This window comes from Xiphias gladius, chromosome 9 (genome assembly GCF_016859285.1).
Source record: "Xiphias gladius isolate SHS-SW01 ecotype Sanya breed wild chromosome 9, ASM1685928v1, whole genome shotgun sequence".
Lineage (NCBI taxonomy): Eukaryota > Metazoa > Chordata > Actinopteri > Istiophoriformes > Xiphiidae > Xiphias > Xiphias gladius.
The window spans coordinates 10,480,151-10,500,215 of record NC_053408.1 but is presented as its reverse complement, the minus strand read 5'-3'; the positions used below and the strand labels follow the sequence as shown (position 1 = coordinate 10,500,215).

General features: G+C 40.5%; 1 protein-coding gene across 1 annotated transcript in view; it reads right to left on the bottom strand.

Moving 5' to 3' along the window:
• The window catches only part of kcnh4b (potassium voltage-gated channel, subfamily H (eag-related), member 4b), a 37,650-nt gene that overhangs the window by 15,835 nt on the left and 1,750 nt on the right, over nucleotides 1–20,065 (bottom strand). The window contains exons 2-5 of the mRNA XM_040135293.1: nucleotides 12,513–12,746; nucleotides 10,039–10,170; nucleotides 9,382–9,509; nucleotides 120–360 (exon numbers count right to left, since the gene is read on the bottom strand). Of these exons, the coding sequence (XP_039991227.1) occupies nucleotides 120–360; nucleotides 9,382–9,509; nucleotides 10,039–10,170; nucleotides 12,513–12,746 (735 nt within the window). The remainder of the gene's footprint in view (nucleotides 1–119; nucleotides 361–9,381; nucleotides 9,510–10,038; nucleotides 10,171–12,512; nucleotides 12,747–20,065) is intronic.

Below are 20,065 nucleotides of genomic sequence, written 5' to 3'. Positions count from 1 at the left end.
GTAAACTGATGATAGTTAAAACGTTTGAACCTGTTATTTCTTGTTGAGCTATAACACAAGAACTTTGGATAAAAATGGGGGAGCCGTGTCTTTTCTCAAGAACTTCTATCAATACTCACCTATAATAAAGAGCATTTCCACTGCAATGTCGCTTACGATGGTGGAGCGTGCAGCTGTTACAGTATCATCGTATGGCGTGAAGCTGACGTTGTAGGGCACAGTGACAGCCACATAGAATGTAGCGAGCAGAATGAGCCAGTCCCACAAGGCTTTGGACACACTGTAGTGGAGCAGAATGAAGCGCGACTTCTGCACTGCTGCCACCTTGTACTCCGGTATTGAAGGCTTGTCAATCATGCTCTGTAAGAGAACAGGTAGACGAACTATAGAAGGGCAAAAACATCCTTAAAATATTTCTGTTGAAACAGACAATAAGAGCACATATCCAGTCATATGCAACCACACACTTATACACGTATAGATGGGGGTTTGCCTGTTAGGGGTGAAAGTCTAATAATAACAGCCTCTTGGATTTTAACCTCAAGGTAATGAATATACAAAAGTCTCAAAGCATTCTAGAGAAGCCCCGATGGAACCAGATGCTCACAAGGTGCAGTGCTATGAAAATAAATGATAATCAGAGGGACATTGCTGTGCCAAGATTTTGCAGAAACAGACAATATAAATGTCAACACCCTCTCTTGTGCTCTGACCACTGATGATTCAGTATGGGAGGCAACTCAAGTGAAACAGATACGGTAACGCTGCTGGTTATCTATTCTCGACAGCCTCTTATAGACAATGATAATCCTTTTAAATGGCTGTGCAGTAAACCAGTAACAATACAAATGCCAGAGATATGACTTTGGTCAGCTAGGGGGAAACTTATTACCAACATTGATGCCTTATAATTTCATACATGACTCAACAGTGGCATGACTTCATCCCTCCAAATGCCATTAGTGCCTCGATTCTAAGGTGGTACAGTACAATGGTTGCTGTGTTACTATAAGGAAAATAGGGAAACCAGAACATTAACTGTCCACTGCTGTTATTTTTGGAGCCCTATTGCTTATTCATTCTACTCATTTAATTTTTATTAAAAATCCAATTGCAGTAAGTATGAATTTCTATTTCTGATGAGGTGGGGAGTCCATTCGGCACCTAATGAGACTTCACCGTTCCAAATAGGGCCATGCACTTGGCGCATAATAGCCTTAGCCGTGTTTAGGAGACAGGAGGAGAAGCTATTACCTCTGACAGTATTGAGAGAGAAACAGAAAGGAGAGATAAATGGGCAGTAATCCATCCACGAACAATGTGGCCACTTCACAAACAGGTGAGGCCAGAAACAAGGAGGCTGTTTAATGATGTCTTAACCTGAGATTTCCTTGTATGGGTTCTGAAGCTCCCTGGTTGATTTGGAGGGAATAGATCGACTCTCATTGAAAGTAATTGAGAGAGAGTGGACAACCTTTTCTTGTACTCCAAAAAGAAGAGCAATGACACACTGCACTGTATGAATGCAGGAAAGGAAACGTTCAAATTTTTTTCAGTGAAATATCTGTCAGTACATTATACTGGGGGGAAAAACGTTCAAATTGTTCCCAGTGAGAGCAAAACTGTATTGATTAAAGCTGCTTGACACTGGACAATTTCTGGTGAAAAGATAAGTTTTTATCACAGTATCCCTCAGTTGATGGTTTTTTCATGGTGTCCAGACGTCCATAAAGGGAAAATCGAGAAGAAAGACCTTGCTGACTGTCATCAACAGCTGTGGCCACTTTAATGATAGTTCAAGCAATGTCAGCAAAAGCTGGCCTGTTTTTTTTTTTTTTTTTTTTTTTTTTAATTTGCCTTACATCACAGAGGTCAGGAGGCCCACCTGACCTTTAGCACTTGAGGCGGTCTCAGCTGAGCACATCCCAATGATTAGAAAAGAAAAGCCCAGCACTACGGGGACACATAGGACGGCATGTCACGCAGCTACAGCTGGTCTTCGCACTTCATTAACTCACAATGTAGCCCAGAGCTCACTGTTCAAACTACATCTCCCAGCATGCTTTGGGCTTTAGCACTGATAAAAGCCTGTCCTTGATGGGCAAGGAGATACACATGGCTCACCATGTGACTCAAGCAGCAACCATTCCCCCACGCCCTCAAGCACAGAGTCTAGAACAAACTATTGCAGAGGATCCTCAGTCTTGAATTTATATCCCAAAATATAATTTAACTTTATTCCCAAGTGACTCCTCTTGAGCAGCAGTGCAGCAGGAGTACAACTGTTAAAATACAATATAAATATAACATAATCAGACCTCAAGACTCTGTGAGATAATACTAGTCATCCTCTTGAACTGACTCTGAATTGCCCAGTTTCTAATTATGTGATGGTAGGAACATTACACTTAACAGGCAATCCAGTATTCTCCTACACTAAACTGAATGACAGCAAGAGAATAAAGATGAATATTCACCTGCTGAGAGTTTGTTTGTGAATGAGTGTGTGAAGGGCAAACAAAAAATTAAAAAAAAGATAAATTGAGGGAACGTAAGATGTGAAAGCACGGGCTAGCTCTGTATTTCACAGGTAGCCAAAGAAGTATTTGCATCACAACTTAAAACGCCTTTAGATTGCACTATTTTTCTCTTTCATAGCCCTTTGACAAGTGCATTAAAGTGAAAAGAGGCAATAGTGGCTCTCCCATGGGAAATGGAGCAGCTTGAAAATCTGAGCTTCTTGTCATCAGGCCTAGGATTGGTTACACTATGATACACTCATGGGTTGACAGCATCAAAACTGGCAGAACAGACATAAACAAAAAACTCAGTCAGAGTGTTTGCGTTTTGGTAAGGAGCCCTTAGGAAAGAAGACGTCAAGCTGAACATGTTTTTGAGGAGGTGATGCAGTGTGTCACGGATCATTTAAAAGGGATGCAAAATCTACAGTCTGAACCTAAGGTACATGAAGGTCTGTGGAGATGTGCAACTTCTGCTATCAGATTTTCATTCGTAAATTATATATCCATACTTCCATTTCTGAAACTTTAAGGAGTTACTTGGCACCTCTGTCTCTCTTTCTGTTTATGTTTTTTATGGCTGTGCCAGTATTTCAAGATCTATGTACATCTCTTTGTTTTCCACCAAAAGTATAGCAAGCCCTTTTTTTCCTTGGCTGGCAGGCTGATGGGCTACAAATAGAGATCTAGTCAGAGCAGATCACCACACGGCTGTGGTGTGGAGGCAGAGGACCACACGGTTAGCTAACTGCCACTGAGAGGCAGACAGAAAGAAACAGACAGAGAAAAAGTGAAAGAAAGATGAAGGGGGCGACAGAAAGAAGAAAGAAACAAAATGGGAAAAAATATAGTAATAATCGGTAGAGGGAGGCTGGCAGTGGTGCAAGTATTTTGATCCTTGACTTTAGTAAAAGTAGCAATGCTACGATGTAAAAATACTCTATTACATGAAAAAACGGTGCATTCAAAATCTCAGTATTATGAGTAAAACATACCTAAAGTCTCAAAATTAAAAGTACTCATTATGCAGAAAAATAGCTTCTGTCAGTGTTATATTGTCATAAATTATATTATTAGTAATGCATCATTGTGTTAACAGAATTTTAATGTTGTTGCCAGTTGAGATGGTACTAATTTTAACTTCTTAATACATTACTGGGTCATTTAATCTTTAGCAAATGCATCATATTTTATAAACTGTTCATAGATTTTTTTGTGTAAAATCCTTATTTATAATGTAGCATTACTGGACTAATTAGAACAGTTTTTCCCTCTAAAATGTAGTTAAATATGAGTAGAAACTTGCAGAACATCGAGGTCCTCAAGTTATGTAGAAGTATTTGAAAATTGTCCTTATGAAAAATGAAGTGCTGGAGGCTGGAGTGGATGGAGGGCTTGGGTGTTGGAGCTTCACTGGGGAAGAAAGAGGGAAAGCGAGAGATAATTTAAAAGTAGAGGAAAATGGGAGATACAGAGTGACAGACAATACGGCGAGAGACAGCAGGATCCAGAGGAATGAGGCCAAAAGAAGGAGGAGGTTAGAGTGACAGATGGAGAAGGAGAAAAATCGTGTAAAAAAAAAAACCCGGTGTATTATAGAAACGGGGAAACTGAAGGCACTGAAACGGATGGGGAGGAGAGATAAAGAGCGTTGCCATAATTGCCTTTCGGTTTCCTTTAATGAATAACAACTTTATGAAAGCTACGGACTTGGCTAACTGATTTTCCAGCAGTGGCAGGTGAAGTGGTCGTTGACTATTTCGTATGGCAGGACACCCCAGAGTCGCAGTATTGTAACGGTTTACCTACCGAACACCAAACTCTCCAGTCGGAATCAATTTTTTCCCAGACGCTTTTCCTTTGTAGTGAGTTTAATTTTGCCTTATTTTTTTTTTAAAACTAGATTATTTCCACAGGCAAAAAGCGAGCGAGCTAACTGGCGTTAAGTGGAAATGCAGTTGCTATGGTTACGGCACTGCTTTAGAACGTGTCCTCACGGGTTGTCAACGGATTGTTTCTGAGCTCAACCGCCATTTTTGCTGTTTTTAGAAAATATGTAAAATGTAATCCGCTGGTTGCTTTTTCCTGTCAACAAGCACTGTACTGAGTGACGCTGCAAAGAAATCTGGGCCCGTTATGAAGCCTCAATGGGGCCCTCCGCCCTTTCAGTATATTCGTTTTCAGGCCTGTACCAAATCAACAAGCGTAAATCCATAAATTTGCAGCGGTTATAAGGGTTGTCAGTAATGAAGTGTTTTAATCAAATATGCTCTTCCTTCTATATTCTATAATAAATGACAATAAAGTGAAGCCTAACTGGAATCATTTTTTATTGGCAGAATTACTGTAAATTACTGATAATTACTCCAACAAGTGCTTCCCCAGTCTGTTGCATCATAGAAGTAGGATATTGAAAATTTAAGAAACATAAAGGCACAATCCATACATAAACACAACAGGTTGCCGGAATATTAAAACTGAAAATGTAGGATTAGACCCTGCTATCACTCTCAAACTGCCTGACTGGTCGTAATACAGGAGTGTTAAATAATAACTCAGCCTGAATTATTAAACTTTTCTGATGCTGAAGGTTTGATTCCATCATTACAATCTGACAAAAACACTACAGTAGTTTCATAGTTCCACACAGTATGTTGTTAGCAGTTCCACTGTAGAAACATTTCCCCTCTAAACTTCTCAGATGGTGTTTAAATGACTGTTCAAGGACCAAAGAGGTAAAATTATCCAATATTTCACCAAAAAAGCAGAATTAATGAAGATGTCCAAAAACCATAATAATTATAATAGTACAATACCCCACAACCCCTCCCCGATTTATCCGGAGACCCTTTGGAGGGCTTCATCCCTTGATTGGGAACCACTGGACTAAACATCTTAACTGTACATAAAGTAGTTAAAAGTAGCTCCACCTTAACCAGCTACAACAGTAAAGTGCTCTACATGTATTAGTATTTAACTCTGTACTTTTACTTAAGTAATATTTGGAATGAAGGATTTGAACTTGTAATGGAGTATTTTTACATTAATGTATTGGCACTTTCACCTACGTCAAGAATCTTTTCATTTCTTCCATGCTCGTTTCTTTCTGGATATGATTGCACAATTCATCTCTGTTGCTGCTGTTGGGCTATTACAGAACACACCTACACCTACTAATTCTGTTGCTTTTGAGCACAAGAGCAATGTGACAATGGAAATTGTACAATATGGTGTGCCACATGGCCATGCAAAGGTAATTTGTGACCCCTGTTAAAAATAACCTGTGGGGCTCCATTGACCTCCCCCAACAGCGCTTCTACTGTCTCCCTGTGTATTCATGTGTATGTATTGAGTCACCTCAAAGTTAACAAATTAAACTGATTTATAAGGAATATACATCATGTGGATAATAATATGCATAAAAATGTAAATCATGATTATATTAAACCACAGGTGCCTAATAGTTCTTTATCTCATTACAGGGCCTAAGGTTATTTTATAACGCAGGACCTGCTTAAAGGCCCTTTTCTATATTGATCTCTGGTGACATTGCAGACACTTAATATAATATCTCAAGTGTGTTGCATGTCATTATGGCTTTGAGCCTCATCCCCATGCACACTGCTATGTATCTGTTTAACAATGGTGACAGGTCTGCAAGGTCTCTAGAGACACTGATAGAATCACAAGACACAGACCAATGAGCTGTCAAAGACCCACAAAAACAAAACAATAGCTCACAGGAATATACTTGATTTATATTCTAAACCGGTAGATGTTTTTGTGCATCCAAAAACACGCTGGTGCCTGCATTTTTAATTCTACATCAAAACAGGCTTGTTCTGAATGATTGCTGCTGCTCGAAATGACCATTTATGGTTGTACTATATGCTTGTATACTACTACCAGTCCCCCAAGGCTGCAATTAAATAAGGCAAAAAGTGTTGTCTTTTATTCTTTTCTTTTGCATGGAATTCACTGATAGGAGACTCAAAAGTTGAAAAACCGAATTAGAGCTGAAAATCAGCATCTTGATTAAGCTGTGGATCTTGATCACGCAGTGTTTACTGGTCTGCTAATGTACTACTTTGACTTTTCTCTTAACTACATCGTAATTTTTGTGTCAAATCGTGAGTTGTAGGTTTTTCCCCTGCAACTGTTTTATCTCTTGTGAAGAGGCTCTTGGCATGGTCTACCTTGGAAAAGAAATTTCTAATCTCAGAGGGAATTAATAAACAAATTCTCCTATAGAATTAGGGAAAAGTGGAGGGTTTGGGTTTTACATACACTCATTTCTGCAGGAGTGTATGTATATGTGAAAAAGACAGAGAACCAGAGACAGACAGCAGGCTGTGAGCATATTAACGCTGATTGTTAAATATCATATTCACACATTTTGTATATCTGTTTGTGTGAAAGAGAAAGAGAAACTGTATTCATGTGAAAATACAGTCTCATGCTGAGAGTGCTGGCATAAAATCTGAATGATAATTACCGTGCATCTAATTCTGAGTGTGATGACATTTTGCCGTATGTTTTCCTCGCTCTCCTCGGAGGGCAACCCATCGTTTACTGTCTGTCCTACTGTATGTGTGAATGTTTATGTGAAAGTGTACGTGTGTGCGCCCTGGTAGAACAGGCGTGTGTACGGTAGGGGCATGCATGGTGCCAGTGAACACTGCCATCTGCAAGTAGGTGGGATTGTGAAGCAGGGCAGCAGGAGGTTTGGCAGACAGCGGAGAGGTGTATCACATATATTCTCCAGGAAGGCACCTGCAGGTCGGGTCTGAAAGCAGCAGCAGAGCTCTTGTTTCTGGAGGCGTTAGCAGCATGCTAGCAGGATATCAACTGCGTACAGGTTCACGTGAGGGTATTTATCTCTTCCTTTTCAGAAAAATTTAAAGAGAAATTATGGTCCTTTTTTATTTGAAGTGAGAGCAAACATAATTTATAGGGCTGCAATTAGCAGTTATTTTCACTCTTGATTAATCTAATGCTTACTTTTTTGATTAATGTTTTAATAATTTAGTTTATAAAATGTCACAGAACACCGAAAAATGGAAATCACAATGGAAAGTGGAAAGACGGTGTTTGTATGATTTAAACAACCAATCAATTACCACACAATTGCTGACAAATAATTTTCAGTCGACTAATCAATTGACCGACTAATGATGTCAGCACCAGTAATTTAAATATCTGCAGTATGAAATGAATGTCATCTCCCTTGAGTCCATATAACATAACCATATGCTTAATATGGTTTATTCTCTACTATAAATGTGCTTACATTAGAAGAGAAATGCCTCCTTTACTTCATTCCTAAAAAGAAATGTGTTACTCTGACTTTCACACCTTTTTCTTTGTGGGATGAATGGCTAGTACTCTATGACATATCTGGAGTTGGCAAACACATTTGACCAGTCACTGGAAAACGACAGCATGTTTGAATGATAAAAGTTAAGTGTCCAAAAGGCAATTTTCATGTCAGATTCTCATCCTGTTTTTGCATGTTTTAGCACTGAAGGGAGATAAGGGAAGCTCAAAATTCAGTGTCGGATAAAGGGCATACTAATAAAATGGTAGAGCTACTTTAAAAAGAGTGCTACTTGACAGTAAAATTTTATTGGGCTTCTAAATTTGAATGTTAAAATGAACAACTGCTTTAATTTCATACAATGGTACTTTCAAGTAACCGAATCTCTCTAAAGGTTTTCATTTTCAAATGTTAATATTAACTTTTTCTTTTTTATGTTAATGCAGTCCTGAAAAGTTCTGAATTGCTCTTAGCCCCATGGGATGAAACGCCACATTGTGAAGGACAGGCTGGAGTACAGACTCAGTTGGTAACTGAGGCTCTGCAGGGAGGGAGCGGGATTATCTCAAAATGGTGCTCCGCAAGAAAAATTGCTCCGGTTTGTATCTGCGAGCAAAACAGGGGCTTGTGCTCATGAATAACATTGCTTGGAGTGTAGCACGACATTATTATTATTCAAAGCCTACAAAGGCCTTTGTTCTGTAGAAATAAGACAAGTGGCAACGAAACAGAATACAGATTGGTCTATTTCACCACAACAAATAGCCTCTTAAGCTACTTGAAACACAAACGCACTTGACAGACAGATGACGATCAGCAACTGGATGGGAAAAAATGACACTTATCTGAAAAGGGTTGAAAAACATTTTAAACCCATGTTGAATAAGCCTATTTTATCCTAGATCCACACATTATCCAACAGGTTGTACATATACTATACTGTATGATACAGTGAAGAGGCATTAGACACAGCAGCCTCATTTGGATCAAAGGGTGAAGGTAATTTAAGGGAACATGCTGGTGACATAATGACCTATATCCCTGAGCTCCTACTGGTGAGGTGTTGGCATGTCCAGACAGTCCCAAAAAAGTGATGATGATGATGATGATGCATCCAGCTTCCCCTATGACCAGTATTGGTTCACCAGCAGTTGACAACCACCTCCCTGCAACTACTGCTGCCACAGTGACCTTGCTGTTTGTCCATTTAAAGCCACCAAACTACAGTTTCAGTGCAAGAAACTGCCACAGAAGCAAGATTAACATCATTCTGGAGACTTAAAATAGTAAAGACATTTGATGAATTTTCCACTGAGATAAGCCACGCTCTGGGAATCTGGGTCAAGACTTCCCTCATATTGTCTTCCTAAAAATTCATCTTTTATATACCAACATTAATAATTCAAGCTCAAGAATGAGGGCACCGCATGTCTGAGCAACTCCTGACTTTTTATTTTCTTAGAGGGTATGGCAGGGCACACATAAAAATACCATCACAAGCAACCAGCCAATCAGGAAAAACGTGAAAGTGGTAAAAGTACTCACGCCACCCAGGTTGACCTCTCCTTTGCCTCCCCTTGAGAACTGGCTGGTCAGCTGGTACAACATGGTGCGCCCACGCTTCCTGGCCTCACTGAAGTGAGAGCTGCTCTTCCTCCTGCACCTTTTGTCGTCTGAAACTGTCACACGGACACTCAGATGAGCGCATGTAAATTAGATCACAAGGTTGTGTCACAAGGGATTTGGCGGGAGCCGGAGACAAAGAACACCTGAGGGGAATATTGTGTCATCTAATGCTTCTCATGCCTGAACTCTGACAGGTGTTTATGCTGAATAATTTTTCCTGTTAAATTTACACATGACACAAAAGCACAGCCACTGATGTGTACTTGACTTTCATCCAACTGCATAATAACGAAACGACAGTCTATTTCCCCTGGCATAGTGCTCGGTATTTGCGGCAGACTGTGTCCAGGTTCCACTTGAAGACACACCGCTGCCCAAATCAAAGTCCCCATTGGAAAACATTGTCTGAGTTCCGTGGGAAAATGCCAGGCCTTACAAAACAGCCGGGTAGAATGTGACAGTGATGAACAAGAGCGCATGGAGAAAATGAAAGCTGGGGGCCAGAGGATGGCACACTCGTAAATCATGCTCAAAGTAACCAAATAACGGTTTTTGTAAACAGGGCTCGTAGCCTACCCTCCTTCTTGCTGTTGAGGTGGCCTTTTCCGTGGGTGTCGGTGATGTCCTTGAATGAGAAGAGGAAGAGAACCATTTCGCCCTTCTCGTTCTTGATGGGCACGATGTCCAGCAGACACCAGAAGGCCGTACCTGGAGCAAAAGCAGAATCGTTCATTTAGTCTAGGATTTTTTGCTCCTCGTTTCTTGATTGAAGGCAATTACTCAACAGACACAGACTCCAGTGTAAATGTACAGGGGCAGGTTTAGAAATTTTTGAATGGGGGCACAGTTTTAAAGAAATGAGTAAAGATTCTCAGTCCAAACTCAAGTTTAAGTCCCTTGTGCTCGACAATAATTAACTGTACATTATTAATAGTTACATCGTTTAATGACTGTAATAAATGAATGCCAATTAAACTTTAAACTTTAAATTGTATAATGTGAAACTATATCAAGAAATAGCTGCCATTTTTAACTAAAAACTGCCTAGGTCCATGGACAGATGATGAAACGATGGGCCCATGGACCGAGACATGTAAAAGGCCCCCCACCCCTCTTACATAGGAGCAAGACACCAAGACTGAAAGAGACACAAAACAACAACACAGCATTTTTTTTGGTAGTCATTTTGTATCTCTTGGTAGTCCCTCTGGATGTTTCGTGTCACTTAGTGGTCTGCTTCTTCTTTGTAGTCATTCGACTGACTTTCCAACAAGAAATATTAACCGTCTCATCTTCATATAGAGGGATCTAGTTCAGTGGCCCTGAACCTGTACACCGTATGCCCATTCAGTGATCCATCCATGATACTCACAAGCCAACTACCTGTCACCTTCTGACTCTGGTATGGGGGGACACCGAGGGGTTGCCAAGCAGATTCCAGTGGGAGCCTCTGCCATCCCTCTGGCCCCGCCCCTGTATATGTATGTCCTTAATGAATTCAGTTTTTCATGCCAAGGCCTTTGATTTCCCATGTGATGTCAGCTCTCACCATGTCTGAACCGTGGATACTTGTCAAGTATGGCATAGCCTTTCTAAAAATATACCCCAAATTAGACATGGATCATGTTCTGGAGGATTGTGCACGAAGAGAAACAGCAAGTGAGGGAGTTGGTTATAACAAGTCAGGCAGGGAAGGAGAACTACAGATCCAAGACTTGCCTTAACCCAGTACGCTCATTAGCAACTCTGCAGAAACTGTACTCTGCCACCAGATGTTCCACATCTCCTATACTGTCCTCAGTGCGCTTGTGTGTGTCTGTCGGAGTGTGCCTGTGTGTGTGTGTCTGAGCGTGCGTGTGTGTGTCTTTGTTCATGTGCTTGTGTGTGTCGGGCATAGACATGGAGGGATAAGAAGAAAACAGTGTAGATGGTGGGGTTTTAGCACAAGGCTGTGGGTGTAAATACAACATGAGAGAAACTATTTGTGTGTGTTTTGTGCTTGCAAGCAGCAGGCACACACCAAAGAGGATAGTGTGTGTGTGTCTACTGAATTCCTTCAGTGCCATACTTTATCATGAAATATATGTGCCATTTAGATTCTATCATTAAAAATGTATTGCTTCTCTTTCGCCCTCTCTTTCACTTTCACTGTCGTTGTTCTCTTTTTCTCTTCCATGGCTCCGGTGTCTGCAGCTGCATTATACACACTCACACAGGCTGCTGCAGGTTTAGGTCTCCGTTAAAGAAACATAATCCTGCGTGCTAATCAGAGAGGCTTAAACACCGCTGTATGTTCTCTTGTCATGGATGGCATCTTATTTTGAGCCCAAGGCTTTGTCAGAGACGTTGGCTAGAAGTCAGAGGGAATGAGTTAAATTCAGGATTTAAACTCCTGTAACAAACGCGCACACAAACACACGGTAGGTACAGTACTTTGTCCTGCATCAAGAAGTTATGATTAGCTTCGGTAATGCGTATTTGAAAATGAGCCGAAGGTTGTTTTTCCACTACACATTTACTCCGTGTGGCACATTTTGAACCTGTGTTGAATCATTAAGATGAATTGACTCCTGATTTTTTTTTTTTTTAAATTCAATCTGATGTTTTTGTTCTAATAATAACGAGCACTGAAGAGGACAAACTCTACAAAAGAGCATGCAGTGCATTGCTGAACTGCTGTGTTTAAAATTCTGCAACGCTGTGGAGTTTCTTAATTCAGCCAAAATGTTCAGCTCTCATCTAAAAAATAAATGTGCATTTCATGATGTTGAGAACGAAAAAATCTCACAACATAAATGTCGCTTCAAAAACTGAACAGATGATCAGAGCTTGATCAAACCAGAACAGGATCTTGGATTAAAAAAAAAAAAAAGAAAGTCTTTTCATTTTCCCAGTTATAAAAGAGTTTGATCAAGTGAACAAAGATGACAGGAATGTTAATTGCTCCATAAAATTGAATTTTGAATTAATAAATCTACATACTGAGATCTAGAGGTTATCAATAAACACTTTTCTTTTTCACCACCCTTTCCTCTTTGCCATGCACCCACCGTTCTTCTTGTAGAAGTGGACCTCGGCCTGGTACTCCTCTCGGCCCTCCAGTGCCTTCTCCATCTGCTGGGCCACGTGCTCGCTGGTGTCGGCCCCATACAGGAAGCGGCAGCTGCAGTTCTTCTGCATAACCTCGGTTCTTGTGAAGCCCGTCAATTCACAGAAGCCGTCTGAGCAGTAGACAATTGGGTAGCCGCGGTGGCCCTGGGCGTTACCCAGCAGGAAATTACTGTCTGTGAGGGGAATATGGAGAGAACAGCCGGGTGCATCATGTTTAAGTCTGAAGTCTGGTACGTAGTTTGTCCCTCGTGCAATCAAAGTCTGTTTAGCTCTTTGAACTTATGTCAAAGCTTTGCGGGTTGACAAATTCAAAGTAAACATGAATCAGACTTTGGTGTGGACTCAATTTCAGGCTAAATTAATTTCCCCAGGCCGTCATCATCAGATTTCTGAACTGAGGTATGTTGCTTTGGTTGTCAGAACGACTGTTGGGGACGCATAAGGGAATTGGCGTCTTGGGCTGCAGATGGTGAGATATAAAAACAGCTGACTGGGCTGTAAAAAGGGTCACAGAGGTTAGTGATTGATTCCCACTGAACTCTGGGCTTATTTGATTGGATGATGTGAAACCATAAAAGACTTGACCCCGGAATTTGGAAACTGATTGGATAATAGAGGAGTGCAGTGAAAGTGGGAAAGAGCCACAAGAATATAAATATAAATGTGAATTTGAAGGAACAAGAAGAGGCAAAAGATATAAGGGGATACTGAATTTAAGCCAGACTCCATTTTCTCTTGAGAAATAATGTGATTGAGGAAACAAGACACAGGAAATTAACTCCACACCTAAAAACTTCTACCACTTTCTTGTGAGAACATTTTATTTTTTCCTTTATAGATTCTACGTCAAATGGGTATATTACATTTTCCTAATCATTAATACCACTTAAGCATCACTAGTTAAATGATGCCTTGTCCACCCAACCCAACTGGCATGTGAAGGAAATCTGAAGGTAACATTAAGTGACTCTAGTTTATGAAAATGGCTTTATATCCAATCTTTATTCAGGCTCCATGATGGATTGCACCTAATTCCAAAATCCAATAAAACGCTGGAATATTGTCAGCGTCACCTCCTCTGATGTTCCTTGACCTGTACATCGCATGTTTATCTCAAGGTACTGATATTATACCGTGCTTGTAAAGCTGTGGATAGAAAAATTCTATATACCTCCATGACCTGACAAAGATCCATACGAGCCATACGCCTAAATATCAAATTAAAGTGGAGGAATTAAGTCTGGTGTGCAGGTTTTTGCATCAAATAGATCATAAAGTCTGATGTGGATGTTTGCTGTACACTCGTGCTGCTCATTCAGCACCAAAACATCTCTGCTTTGCCTCTTCTTTGTTTCTTTCCATGCTTTCAGCACCACAGACAGCTCTCCAGCAGCAGGCCCGTAGCCTGAGCTGTTTTCTTGCTGTATCTCGTTTAGTTATGTCTGCAGGACATAAAACACACAGCACCAGAACTCACTTCTGGGACCTCTTTCCCGGTAACTTCAGGCTGCAGCACTCACAGACTGTACATTTGTTCTGCATACCTATATGTATTAACCTCGGTGATAGGTGTACTGTGGTTCGACGTCCCATTTCCACTCGGTTGCTAAACGCATTTGACATTGATGAGCTAAAGCAGGCTCTTGCTGCAGTGTGGGTACTTCGTGAGACAAACAATTTGGCTTTGTCTGGCAGATTTACCGGTGGACGGAACTTTGAAATACAACACATGTGCCTGTTCATTCTTCTCTTTAGAATTTCACAGCGTACTCTTTAGCATACTCAGTAAAAGCAAAACACAATGACCTGTACAGACGAAATAACAGGCTGCAGATGGAAAAATTACCAGATAGCTGAACCAACACCTCTCAACAAATCCCTAATGTTTTTTTTTTTTTTTTACTTTGGATTACATTATACTAACCTGTTTTTTATGGATCCCAGTGGTTCCAAACCATTTTTTGTCTGACATACTCCCACAACCCTAACAAATGGGCTCAAAGGTACCCGTCCATCATACCGCTCTGACTTTATGGTTGTGGAAGAGTATTTCACCACAGTGGCTGGGGTGGATATTTGCCTGCACAAGTGAACTCATACAAGTCAGTGATCCTGGAATGGCTGATATTTAGCCTTGGTCTTTTTTTGTTTCTGTTTTTTTGCTCAATTTTGTATTCATACTAATAACACTTGTAGTGGCAGAAGCAGGACATTTATCCATCACTTTTTTACTAGTTTGTATGCACACTCAATCACAACAACACACACTGTGGTGCATTCAGCTTATTGACAATCGATGTGATAAAGATCATCAGAGTGATTTTTATTTGGGTATTCATTTTCCTCTTAAACAAAAACATGTGAATATCAAATCATAATTTCTCTATTTTCAAATTAGCTGATCCACTCCACAATCTTTCCACATACCCTATACTTACTGCAGAAGTACCTCATGGGGTTCACGTACCCTCAATTGGGAATCACTGCATAAAAGGTGGATTAAACCCCCACCCCCACTTATCTATTGGATTAGGAGTATACTTCAGGAAATATCCTTGCATATATATTTGCTAATTATTTTTGAAACTCAGTACTGAGCTATCAACCTTAACTTCATTCTGCTGCTTGACTGAAAACATCAGACTACAGATTTTTCTGGATGCCAAGCAGAGAGGCAACACACGGACAGACACATCGGTCTGATCCCTCCGATCCCACGGAGAGCGAGCCTGAGAAGGAGGAGTATTAAGCAGCTGCGACTGCAGTTTCCACAATCTAGCCCTTTAATTGGCCAGACTGAGCGGAAAGCAGTCCATAGGGGATGTCTTTTCTGAGTGGTGACAACCTTTCTTCGGTGTGCAGCGAGCAGTGACTAAATTGTCACTGTGGAATTATAGAAAGAGACAGGCATTAGTTGGATCCATCAACAGGCAGAGGAGGTTTTTGTTTCGCCTATGCTATGTCTTGCTCCTCTTCCTGTACCCCAGATTTCATTACATGGAAACTCAAGTATCTCTGTTCTATAGTCTCCTGCAGGTCTTCGAATGTGGGTTTCATAGAGACAGACCGATAAGTGTTGCTTTTTATCCCATACAAGCTTTTTTTGTATATAAAGTCACAACTTTAAAGACAAAGTCCTCTGGAAGTCTTGTTCCATCTTTTCACATCTAAATAAATCGCCCTAGAAATAATGGCTGAACAAGATGTGATCGCCTATCCTGTTCAAAAAAAAAAAAAAAAAACATGGCCTCTTTTTCATGTTCTATAAATTCCTGACACCCGAACTCAGTGTGCCAGCAAGTGTTGGAGTGCAACTGCATTCATCTCTGGTTTATGTAATGTTTACCTAAGAATGGTACATCTCTACGAAGCATCCCTAAATCGGTCCTTCAAACAGGTCAAGGGCAGGTGTAGTCATAAATCACTATGTAAGAATGTATTTAAACCGAGGAGCCATGACGGAAAAAAATTTTATGCCAAGTTTGGAGCTATGCAAACTTTTTCACACTGTGGATTAGATTAGTCATCGAAGCTATCTGCATTATCCAGAGAATTTCATTCAAGCTGGGATGTTTGAAACACCAAGGTTTTCTCCAGATGACTTAAATCACGTGCCAGCCAGTTTTTAGTTTGAGTAAAGTGCATATAAAGGAACTTATTGGGAAATACTTTTATTCGCTTTCTTGCTGAGATTAGATGAGAAGATTGATACCCCTGTCATGTCTGTACACTAAATATGAAGCTGGAGCCAGCAGCTGTTTATCTTAGCTTAGCATAGCATAAAGACTGGAACCGGGGGGAAAAGCTATCCTGGGTCTGTCTAGAGATCCCAATAAAACAGCTAATTGGCATTTTTATACTTTGTTTTTCACGGATTGTACAAACAAGAAATAACATGTTAATAAGTGGGTGTTAGAGGTACTGATAGGGGGGGGTTTGTCTCATTTGGACAGAGCCAGACTGGATGTTTTCCTTTATCAAAGCTAACTGTCTGCTGGCTCCAGCTCAATATTTACTGTAGACATTAGAATCTGTACAGTATTCGGTCTTCTCATCTAACTCATCTCACTCTTGGTAAAAAAGCGATTAACTGTATTTTCAAAAAATTTCAAACTATTCATTTAAGATATTGGTGCATTTTTTGTTTCAGAGTGGATCATTTTATATCCTGGAACCCAGTCTTAACTGGGACTGAAAAAAAAATCTCTCGAGTCTTCCAATTCATTCACTTCACCTTCTACAACTGCATAGTTATTTCTTCTCTGGTAACTGTAAACAAGCAATCAAGTGCCCAAATGAACCCCACTTGATAAACAGTTTCTGTGTGTGTGTGTGTGTGTGTGTGTGTGTGTGTGTGTGTGTGTGTGTGTGTGTGTGTGTTTCTGTGTGTGTGTGTGTGATTGTGTGATTGTGACAATGCCTCAATACTTAGGCTTTAATCCTCCCTGGGATATTGCTTCGAGTGGCCGCTCTGCTGTTACAGCTTCCTTAATTACACATCTGTGCTGACTCGCTACAACTGTAATCTGACATGTTATTGCTACATGCTAGTGCTAGCAACAAGCAGCCTGCATCATGTCCATGTTGCACAAATTCCTCAGTGTATAAAGGACTGAAGAGGCTCATGAGGCTTGGCCTCTGCATCAGCAGCTAATTACCATACAGTAGCGTGTAATTATCTATTGGAGCAGATGGGTGAGAAGTGGACTTGCAGGGGGAGAGGTCTGGTAAAGAGGCATGAGGAGAGTCAGTGCAAATCATCAGTCACTTGTTTAATTTGATATCAGTGATTAACTAGAGCATTTTTTAGACTTTTAAATGAAAAACATAGACAACACCTGGACCAGAAAAGGGATCATTTAGAGCTTGTTTGACAAAAGTATCTGTGCTGTTTTGATGTGAAACCTGTAAATGGTAAAAGGACTTCAGTTATGTAGCGCCTTTATCCAGGGAACAGTGCAAAGTGCTTTACAAAGCCTAACACCCACTCACACCTACATTCACACACCGATGGAGGCGGAGCTGCTATGTATGGTGCAGACCTGCACGTCAGGAGCAGATTTAGATTTCACTGTCTTGCTAAAAAAAAAAATCATACATTTAGGGGGAGTCACGGATCAAAACCACCAATCCTGCGATTACTGGATGATCTTAGTATCAATGAAAGACTTTGACGATGACAAATCAATGACTGGATCAGACTTAGCACCTGTAAAACTAAATACCAGGAGCTTCAAAGGAAGCAGCAAAGGATGAAGGCACACAATAGCTTCAGCTATCCACTGGCTTGTGTCTGCAGTGTTCTGGCCTTTGCAGCTGCCTATTAAGACCCATTCATCAGCTGGGTAACAATGAGCTCCACAAGGTTCAATCTGACAGTCCTCCCTGTCTCCCCTTTGGTTCCTTGGTTGCTTTTTCACAGAAAAGTGTTTAGGGGGAAAATAAACCCGGTTCTTATCTCTGCCTGCAGCTGCCCTGTGGTTACATGGCCCCACAGAGCGAGTGCTGCCATCAATGTGAAAATGCCGCCAGCGAGGTCGTGTAAAGGAGCTGGGGGAGGTGGGGACGGGTTTAAAGGACAGGCGTGTATGCTGTAACACACACACCGGACACGCATAGCGCAGCGGTGGTAGTTGAAGTAGGAAACTGGAACGCCTGGGTTTTAGCCTGCGTGACAACAAACATCTGCCCTGCTGATGTGCCCTGGAGCAAAACACAGCTCCAGAAGTGCTGTTCTATAACCTGACCCTGACCTTTGACCTCTGAGAATTTCCCTTCAGGGATCAATAGACGATTGTCACATATGTAAAATCAGCATACTGTACATACAAGCACACGACAAAAACAAAACCCTGAGCCCATGCATGCAAATACACACACACACACACACACACACATTTCCTTTGGGGAACAGGAACATTGACATTGCTAGCAGCCAATTAATGTGCTGAGCAGTGCCAAAGGTTACTGACTTAACCTGTTCTAACATTTTGCTTATACTGTTAGGACTCTGTATGCTACAGACAAGTGATTTCCTTAATCCAGGAACTGTTCAATTAAAAATAATTTAAAATTGCCGCAGGGTTTGTAAATGGTATTCCTATGGTCTAGCACAGTCAAATCAATATTTGTGGGTATACCTCTTACTCAGAGCCACAGACTGGAGAAATTACTCAGAAACCCCCTGATGGCATGAAAATGTGGAATATGAAGCTGCACAATGGATAATGTCTGGGAGACAGATGTAATGCTTTTAAAACCAAAATGCTCCATTATTTGTCGCTGCAGAGTGTACACATTGTTCTGCTTGCACAAAGGCAGAGTGTGGGCTTGTCTTCTATAGTGGAAACAGTCTGAGTAGTTATATGGGCATGCTGGCAAAAAAATGTAATGAGATAATGATGCTTACATAAATAAGTATCTGCTGTAAATTGCACTTATTTTAAATAGCAGACAAGGTGAGGGCCATGTTGGATCGACACATCGGATGGGAATTTTGGACAATGATTGACTGCGTGCTGCTAAGTCAGCACTTGTGCTTTCTTTTGTTTTGCTGATTTAAAAGCATTTTGTTGAGTCTATATTCCATATCATGCAGTTACTAAAAATAGGCATCATTTTTTAGACTATTTTAAGGCTGAAAAAAAAAGTTTGTTTTTCTATGTAAGTACATGTACATTTTATTATGATGTGTAAGGGAATTTGGTATGAGAAATGCATAATTTACATGATGTCTTTATATTCAGCTATAATTAATTATTAATTAGTGGTTTGACTCAAAGCCTATATTCAGTATTGAGCCTTTCAAAAAACTGTAATTATCAGCTTCTCAAAATGAATGACTGTTTACGTTTTCTTGTGAGGAGTTTGTCTTTTAAAATGTGCAAAATCATACCTGGGAGGAAAATCTATTTTCACAACTAGCTAGGCAGAATCTCATTCTGTATGCCTAGTCGGTAACACTTTAAATCCATCCCAGCATTTACAGATCCCCTCCAGACACTTTTTAAGACTGACAGACTGACTGACATGTTTGTCTGACACTGTTTTTACAGAAAAAAAGTTCAGTTACATTTGTGTAAGTTGTATACAGGAGCGTGAGCACAGAGAAACTTTCCCTCTTTAGCGGATCAATGTGAAAACAGCCTTCCAGTGTCAAACTCTGCTCGGATATGATTCTGCACAGAGAAGGTCCAACAGCTGAGTGAAGTAACATTTTTGAGTGAAGGGGGACTTCAACAAATACTGTATTATTTCAAAGTTTTAGGTATATATATATATATATATATATAGAGAGAGAGAGAGCCAAATAGTTTTTAGACAAAAAATGGAAGTTCCTCCTTTAACTGCAGCAGGTTGAAGGCAGTTTGAGGTGATACTCAAAAGGAACTGCAGCTGCACGACCCACAATGCCACTGCCGTTTTAAGATGCGCCTTTCTGCAACAAGAGACCAGCTGCCTCCTAAAAGTGCTTGATTGGAAAGCAAGCTCA